Source organism: Hylaeus volcanicus, chromosome 2 (assembly GCF_026283585.1).
Source record: "Hylaeus volcanicus isolate JK05 chromosome 2, UHH_iyHylVolc1.0_haploid, whole genome shotgun sequence".
In the NCBI taxonomy this organism is placed as follows: Eukaryota; Metazoa; Arthropoda; class Insecta; order Hymenoptera; family Colletidae; genus Hylaeus; species Hylaeus volcanicus.
Genome location: NC_071977.1, coordinates 30,612,791 through 30,621,747, shown reverse-complemented (window position 1 = coordinate 30,621,747; position 8,957 = coordinate 30,612,791). Strand labels below are relative to the sequence as shown.

The following is an 8,957-nucleotide window of genomic DNA, read 5'->3' as shown; positions in this document are numbered from 1 at the left end:
AATAGATAGGATGTGCATAATCATTAGAATTATAATTATGATTTATTGGTAGATTATAACTAACCCCAGGCGCTGTATCTATTTTTCTAAACGATTTCTAACTATTTCTTTAAAAAGATTTCGAATAGATAGGATGTACATAATTATTAGAATTATAATTATGATTTATTTGTAGATTATAACTAACCCCAGGCACTGTATCTATTTTTCTAAACGATTTCTAGCTATTTCTTTAAAAAGATTTCGAATAGATAGGATGTACGTAATTATTAGAATCATACAGACTTTACGGACAACCTAATATATTCTATTGTTAAAGCAGAATCAGAAATCGAGTGGACCAACGCGATAAGCAAAGCTTTTGCAATATTCTGTATCGCCCGTACCACCAACCAAACATCGGCATGGACTTTACAGACAACCTAACAGGTATTCCAACTAACCGTCAGACGCTGTTTCCATTGACTCGGGTCATTCGAAACGTTCGCAGAGATATTTCTAAGCAATATCTACCTACTCCAACCCATCTTTTTAAAAGAGTTCGCAAACAGTTGCTTCGACCAACCCTAGACGCGATTCCTCGTCGCCGTTGGAACGTTTCGCCGAGGCGAGAGAGAGCGCTTATCGTAACCGTATCGTTTGGATAACGCGTGGGTGGAACCGGAGGAGCGACGTTAGAAATATTCCAAAGGCGCGACCGCGAACAGGAGATCGTTAGAAATTGCTATTTGCACACCAGATATTCGACTTATGGGCCAGTACCCGCGGTTAAGGTCTCCGTTAGGTTCTAAACTTTCTAAACGTCCCGTCCCTCGAGATAACCGGCGATTCCGCTTTCCGAAATCTCTTTTCCGCGATATTTGGGTCGCGTCGCGAGAACAGAAAAAAAAACACACGCACCAGTTACGACACGTTTCTTGGAAACACAAAAGCGGTCGATAATCGGGACATTTTTTTCCGATTTCACTTCGCAACAGATTCGCGACGGATTCGCTTCGTCTGGCGGATGCTTTCGCTGGCTGGAGCGTTCGAAAGAAAACCCTAACGTCTCTGTAACCCGGTTAGGGTCGTTTTATGGCGAAACCTCGCGAAAGTTTCTCGAATCGCTCCCAGCCTCTCCTCCGGCCGTTCGTTTGCGCTCGTTCGTCAACGATTCTCTTCTTTCGTGTGTTCTAATAACCTCGGATGACCTTGAAACACACGTTACGTAACCGATTACGGTGTTCGTCGCTTTGTCGTCTAAAATTGTATTACTTAACGGGCAATAAAATTCGGCTGACCGAATCGCTACGAATTTCGTTCGGAAGTTAATGGCGCGCGCGGTCGTCCGCATGCCTAATTAATTAGGGAGCGTTAGAAATCACGCGAACGGAGGAAGTTTGATTCCCCCGTTTGGAAGGCGAAGCCTCTCGGGTTGCGATACTCGATTGCGATTAGCAGAAGTAATTACTTCCGGCGGTTTATTCTATTAGCTTCCCCAAGAAGATTCGTTTCGAATAGATTCAATTTATTTTAATTAAATTTCAAGTAAATTTCAAGTAAATTTTAAGTAAATTTTAAGTAAATTCAGATTTTCAATAAATTCAATTTTTGTTTGCTTTTAAACGAACTTGTTTCGCGACGAACGAGGATAGTTAGTCTTGAACGAATCGCGATACGGAAATTACTAACATCGATAGGCTCAGAAACTAAGGAAAGAATAGAGAACGATCCGGAAGAGAGAACGATCCGCAACGAAATTCGGTTCTCCGGCGTTCAAGAAACTTCGCCTGTCCCCGATTCGACCGTGTACCTGTTTAGGGCTCCGTTCGTCGCCCAGGGCACGTGAAAGAAAAAGCGTCCAGCCCCCTGGCCGCCCGGAAGAGAAACCTTCCAGAACGAGCTCCGAAATCGATCGAACCGTCTGCGAAATAAAAAAGAACAGGTAACGAAAGGGAACCACGGGGAGGGAGGCACGGTAATATCGCTGTACGGAGATCATTAATTCGTTCGTTTACAGTCTAGTTTATCGATCTATCATTCGGGAGGAACTTTACCTATTTTCTGAATTGCATTCTTGGCTCGGGATAAAAATACGCGTCTAACACAGAGACTATTAATGTATCAAAATTTATTTATCCATTATTTCAGTGGAAATTTACCTATTTTCTGAATAGCGTGTCATGATCCTTGGCTCGAGACGAAAACGTGAATAATTTTGCGTGTTGTTTTCACCTGTGAACAGAGGGTACCATTATTACCGTTAGCCAATCTACTCTTCGTTATTAAAATTATTAAAATGTCTGGGGTGCTCAGGAACGGCCCTCGAGCTCCACATACCCACGTGTAAATACGCTTCCTATTCTAAGCTCCTATTCTCCTCGCCGCCGATATCGAAACATTCTATTTTCCATTACTACTGCGTATAAATTCAGCGTTTCTCAACTTCGTTTCTAAATTCCACGCTCGATTTCTTTCCCGTCAGCCATCCCGATCGGATTATCTGGAGCACCAGGTATAACCTTGATGCATAACCTTGCCGTCCCGTGAACTTCGCCTTCGGTGAACAGACCGGCACGAATACAGGTAGAACGAAACCGCTCGGCGCGCTCGACCGGATCACCGTTCCCGATCACTTTCTCCGGAACGCTGGCCCGCCGCGGCGCGAAGAAAGATCGCCAGGTTCACCGGGAGGTGGTCGCGACGGAGCAGAGGGGAGGAACGGTCGTAGCGATGGAATCGAATTCCTCGTGATCAACGATACAATCGATTGAAAATGCTACGACTATCCAGGGAAATTAACTTTACTCGGGCGGTGGTGAATTTTATTATATCTTATTTGCGAAGATTCCCTGTCTAAGAGGCGCGTGGCTATCTTCCCGCGCCTCTTACAACTGCTGGCTCGAGGTTAGCCTTCGTATTGCAATGGCGTTATAAACATTTAGTCTTCGTCGTGCTCCTAATCTAAAATGACTAAAAAGATATGCTTATTATTGGTAGAAGTACGAGATACATACTGAGGTATATTTTTAGAGAAGGTCATTTATCTGCAATTATCCAAGGAATTGAAGAATTGTGTGGAAACACGGAGCCGCAAATAAGATATAAAGAAACGCGAGATACGATAAAAATTGATGCATCGCGCAACGAGCTTTTATTATATACTATTAATTTACATAATAAATGTACAAATACCTATAGAATTCCAACGTTTGCAGACGCTGATGAAACGCAGTTGTAGATACGACGCTGTAAACAGCAAATTAAACTAGGCACATTTTTATACAGAATTTCTAACTAGTTTAAAAATTTCATTTACCTGTTAAGTATATATAAACACCTATAGAAAGTATATATAAAGAAACGCGAGATACGATAAAAATTGATGCATCGCGCAACGAGCTTTTATTATATACTATTAATTTACATAATAAATGTACAAATACCTATAGAATTCCAACGTCTGCAGACGCTGAAGAAGCGCAGTTGTAAATGCGACGCTGTAAACAGAAAAATTAAACTAGGTACATTTTTATACAGAATCTCTAACTAGTTTAAAAATTTCATTTACCTGTTAAGTATATACAAACACCTGTAGAATTCCAACGTTTGCAGACGCCGATGAAACGCAGTTGTAAATGCGACGCTGTAAACAGAAAAATGAAACTAGGTACATTTTTATACAGAATTTCTAACTAGTTTAAAAATTTCATTTACCTGTTAAGTATATATAAACACCTATAGAAAGTATATATAAAGAAACGCGAGATACGATAAAAATTGATGCATCGCGCAACGAGCTTTTATTATATACTATTAATTTACATAATAAATATACAAATACCTATAGAATTCCAACGTTTGCAGACGCCGATGAAACGCAGTTGTAGATACGACGCTGTAAACAGAAAACTAAACCAGGTAAATTTTTACGCAGAATTTCCAAGCAGTTTAAAGATTTGATTTACCTGTTAATCGAATAAAATTTGTCCGATCTCCGGGATCGCCGCGAGCTTTCCATAATGGTGAGCCGGTTGGAACCCGCCAACCATCGCGACCGTCTCCTCCTCCACCTGGGACCGTTTTACCACCACCTTCGCCCACCTGGCCCGAACGCACCACGAGGCGCCTTCTTCGCGCATGGGGGAGAATACGCGCCTATATAACTACGGCGTTCCGCTGATTGGACGAAGTAAGTTACGTTTTCCTGCACTTAGGGAACAAGAGTACGCGGCCCGAGCCCGACGGGCGGCATTGCGAGAAATATGAGGATTCGCCCGGGATGCGCGGTCAGTTCGTATTTAAAATAAGTTTACACGCGGTTACTGCGTACGCCATTCGGTGGTTTTAGTGTCGGAAGGTCGCGTGTACCTGCAGAAAGTTGAGAAATTTTGCCGAGGGAGTGACCTGAAACAATCTCACTCCGTAGTATTTTTAGAGAGGACGTTTGAAGATTCTGTATTAATTTGTCTCTTTATTTTATTTAAAAGAGTGGTACCTTTGTGATATTCGCAAGGAGATATCGGTATGTAAATTCACTATATTCAGTTTTCGTTCTCTCGCTTCTTGTGTCCAGAGCCATGGTACTCCATAGAAAGGGATGGAACTCGTCGTCAATGGTTTGTTGAGATTAACCAGGTCGTATAGTTTCGCGAGTCGTTGAGTAAATTCACGAGACTCCATATTAATTTTTCTATTTTTTTTCTTTTTCTGTATGTATCCAAAGAAATACTCCATAGAAACAGAATCGATATCGATACGATATCGTTGAGATAAATCAGGTCATATAGTTTCGCGAGTCGTTGAGTAAATTCACAAGACTCCATATTAATTTTCCTATTTTTTTCTATTTTCTATTTTCATAAAACAGAATCAATATCAATGATTTGATCAAGATAAATCAGCTCCCATACCTTTGTGATATTCACAAAAGCCAATACTAATTTTCACTCTCTTATATCTATACTCGAAACAGTGGTACTCGATAGAAACGAGCATGATTATTAGATACCAACGTGTAAATCGAAATCTCGAAACCCGGTACCAACAGAGGCAGTGCCCGCGAGTAGTCCATCGGCGCTCGCTGTTTGTCGACGAACGTGTTACTTAATTATCGATCAACGGCGAGTTTCGAAAGCGACGTTCCATAAACGAGAGGACGCTAAAAGTCACTTTTACGCCTCCGTAAAAGCGAGTGCGTTTTCGGTCCACGCGAGCGTCGACCTTCCGAGCTTTCGTTGACACTAAAAAAATATTTGCCAGGTTTTAGAAGCAACACGATCAGCATTTAATACCTGGTACGGCGGAACGTGCCACTGTGCGCGTGTCGCTGTACCTCGAGTTCCGTGATTTTTACGTGACGACGTTGTTCGCAGGCTGCACTAGCGGTGCTACTGCATGCCGTTCTTGTGGCGAGCAAAGCGTTGGATCAGAGTCCGTTGCAGCAGCAGTCTCAGCAACGATCTCAGCAGTCTCAGCAACGATCTCAGCAGCAAATTCCGTATGTCTATTTCATCGATTTATTTTTATTGAATTCAGAAAGTGAATTATAGAAAAATAATTATGGATTTTGGGGATCCGCGACCGGATGGATTTCTTGAATTCATTATAAAACAACGGTATTATTAATAGAGCAGTATCATCAAAGGAAAAATATTAATAACCACCTTTAGTTTACATTTGGTCCATCTTCTAAAAACATGATTCGTTGAATCGAATATATAATCATTCAGCTTTCAAAGAGCAATAGTTAATTAAAGAATACTCTTTAATTCCAACTATGAAAATTTACTTCTCTTTAAAACATTCCAGCCTCCAAACACTGCCGAACTACGACTTCGAAACAAACAAATATTACCCATACGTTATAAGTAATTATCAAACTAACAATCTACCGCTACTGATAAATTAAGCAAACTATTCCACACAGATATGGAACGGAGGCTCAGAAGAGATGGGGTGGTGACCTGGGTGACGGCCACGGCGGCGACGTAGGTGGCTATGGCGGCGATATCGGCGGTTTTGGTCACTCTGGCGGCGACTCTGGGGGAGGCTACGGTCACTCCGGGGGTGGCGACATTGGCGGCGGTTTGGGTCACTCCGGAGGTGGTGACATTGGCGGCGGTTTGGGTCACTCCGGAGGTGGCGACATTGGCGGAGGTTTAAGTCACTTTGGAGGCGGCGACATTGGCGGAGGATTGGGTCACTCTGGAGGTGGCGATATCGGAGGTGGTTACGGTCACTCTGGAGGTGGCGATATCGGAGGTGGTTACGGCCATTCCGGTGGCGGCGACATTGGCGGAGGATTGGGTCACTCTGGGGGTGGAGATATCGGTGGTGGCTTGGGACACTTGGCTGGTGGCGACCTTGGCGGTGGAGGCGGCGACGCCCATCACGACGATCATCATCACGATCACGGCTACTGGAAGAAGAAGCTGATCTGGAAGCCAGGCTGGAAGAAGATCTGGAAGCCCGCGAAGAAGCAAATTTGGAAGCCTGCGTGGAAGAAGATTTGGAAACCCATCTGGGTACCGACGCAGAAGGCGGTCTGGAAGGAGATTCAGGTACCGGCTTGGAAGAAGATCTGGAAACCAGTGTGGAAGGAGATACAAGTGCCAGCTTGGAAGGAGATCCAGGTGCCGGCTTGGAAGAAGATCTGGAAGCCCGTCTGGAAGCCTATCAAAGTACCAGCGTGGAAGGACATACAAGTGCCGGCTTGGAAGAAGATCTGGAAACCCGTATGGAAGGAGATCCAGGTGCCGGCTTGGAAGGAGATCCAAGTACCTGCCTGGAAGAAGCTGTGGATCCCCGAATGGGTGAAAGTGGGAATACCCGGCGAGCACTATCACGGCAAGGATCAACATGGATGGGAGTACACCAGCCACGATCTCTGGAAGAAGAAACTGATATGGAAACCGGTATGGAAAAAGTACTGGAAACCCGCCAAGAAGCAGATCTGGGTACCTGACAAGAAGCTGGAGTGGGTCGAAGCGTGGAAGCAGATTTGGAAGCCGTCCAAGAAGCAGATCTGGGTGGACGACAAGAAGCTTATATGGAAGGAGGAGTGGAAGCAGATATGGAAGCCTGCCAAGAAACAGATCTGGGTGCCTGACAAGAAGCTGGAGTGGAAGGAGGCTTGGAAGCAGATCTGGAAACCGGACAAGAAGCTCGAATGGATCCCAGACAAGAAGCTGGCGTGGAAGGAGGCTTGGAAGCAGATTTGGGTGCCCGCTTGGAAGGAGATCTGGGTGCCGGCGTGGAAGAAGATCTGGAAGCCTGTTTGGATATCGGAGTGGTTCCCGTCCGAGGACCATCATCACCCTCACGGATGGGAGGATCGCAAGGATACTCAAGCGAAGGGGTCGCAGCTGGTGCGGTCTGTTCCAGAGGCTGCCTCGAAGCTGAGCGGTCAAGGTCAGCAGCAGCAACGTCAGATCGACGACAACAAGGTCAGGTGGGACAGGTCGTCCAAGACGGAACTCCAGACGATCAATCAGGACCTGGTGCCACCGCCGGTCACGCAAAATCAAAGCGTCGCTACGGCCAACTTCGCGTTCCCCAATCAGTGATCGTCGTTTAGATGCTTGTACAAAAATCTTGCTAAGAGTACTGTAACATAAGCCGCTGTATATATTATCTTAGGTGTACGTTAAGTTCTAGAGAGTTAAGCTTCCCCAAGGATTAATCGACTGACTTACACACTTCCGACCCTTTTCCTCTACTTTCTTCGACGTGGTGCCGACGCTAACGCGTTCCATCCTTTATGTATATTTTCTTTTATACGATGTTGTTGTTACCCTTTCTTTGTTAACCACTGCCGTTACAAATAAAGTTGATTAATAATTTGTTAAAACACCGTGGGTCTTCGTCCTTTCATCACCGTCTGTCTCACTCGCATCCACTAGATGATCTCTTTCGTTTTCCGAGATAGTAGACAGAATTACGAGTAGTGTCATTCAAGTATCACGATTAGATTGTTTTTGTGAAACTTTTCACTCGAACCTGTAGCTTTTTCTGCTTCGAGTGGAGCAGCGGTAGTTGGACTCGCGATTGTATTTTTCTCTGTGAACCAATATTACTGGAGTCGTTCTTTATTGCCCGGTGCTGTACAAATCGAGCTTAGGTTTTTCCGGATACACCTCGCTTCTTCGCTACATATCGACTTCGCTACATATCGACTTCGCTTTCCTTCGTAATTGTACTTGTATCGTGAACAAATTGCGCAAACAAACCCATCGAATAAAACATGAATGTATTTATATACTCTATCCTGTACTAAAAGGATTTCCCTTATTAACCAATTTCATTTCTATCGAATATAAATTCTGGAATAAATTCTCCAACAAAAATTGAACGTTTCTAATACGCCTCGATCGTACAGTTCGATCGCAACTGTGCACATAAATGAAACTCATCGTTTGGATAGGCAGTGCTTTCCGATCGCTTTCTTTTCTTAATCGTTCGCAGGCATCCTCGTTTCCCGGCGTCGATACTCGACGACACGTATCAGCGTTGTCGCTTGATTAATCTCGGCGCGTTACGAACAGAGGCTTGTTAATAATTCGTTAACACCTCCGCATTATTATTTCGCTTCGTCATCGAAGGTGCCCACGCTCGACATGACGCAATGCGCCGGCCTACGGCCACGGACGCGACGCCGCGAACACGGGAGAAAGTTGGATCTGTTATGGAAGGAAGTCTGGCTTGATAGGGGCAGACCTCGACCGTGGAGAGAAAGTGTCTTTGCACCCACACGTGTGCGCGCACCGCACACGCTTCGACGGCATAAATTAATCCGTGCTACTGTACTCTCAGTCATTAAGGCGTCCACACACACGGATATCGATAGCAATATCAATGATCCGGGGATGATCTACTTCTTTACTTTACCTTCCTTGCTTTAACTGTTTGTGTTTGTTTGTGTTTGTTTGTGTTTGTATGACAACTTAGATTTGTTTAGCCTTGGCTCTCCTTCATGC

At 44.4% G+C, this 8,957-nt stretch overlaps 1 protein-coding gene across 1 annotated transcript; it reads left to right on the top strand.

Annotated features, from left to right (window-relative positions):
• Positions 1-4,115: 4,115 nt before the first annotated feature.
• Positions 4,116-7,792, top strand: LOC128884975 (uncharacterized). The gene is made up of 3 exons (XM_054138703.1): positions 4,116-4,268; positions 5,355-5,479; positions 5,909-7,792. Exons 1-3 carry the CDS (start codon positions 4,245-4,247, stop codon positions 7,545-7,547), a joined length of 1,788 nt encoding a protein of 595 aa, XP_053994678.1. The 5' UTR covers positions 4,116-4,244; the 3' UTR covers positions 7,548-7,792.
• Positions 7,793-8,957: the final 1,165 nt, after the last annotated feature.

Bases quoted from the DNA above. Each gene is read 5' to 3' on its own strand.
- LOC128884975 (XM_054138703.1), top strand. From the start codon at position 4,245: ATGAGGATTCGCCCGGGATGCGCG. The intron at 4,269-5,354 runs GTCAGTTCGTAT...CGTTGTTCGCAG, and splicing joins GGATTCGCCCGGGATGCGCG to GCTGCACTAGCGGTGCTACT. The intron at 5,480-5,908 runs GTATGTCTATTT...TATTCCACACAG, and splicing joins CGATCTCAGCAGCAAATTCC to ATATGGAACGGAGGCTCAGA.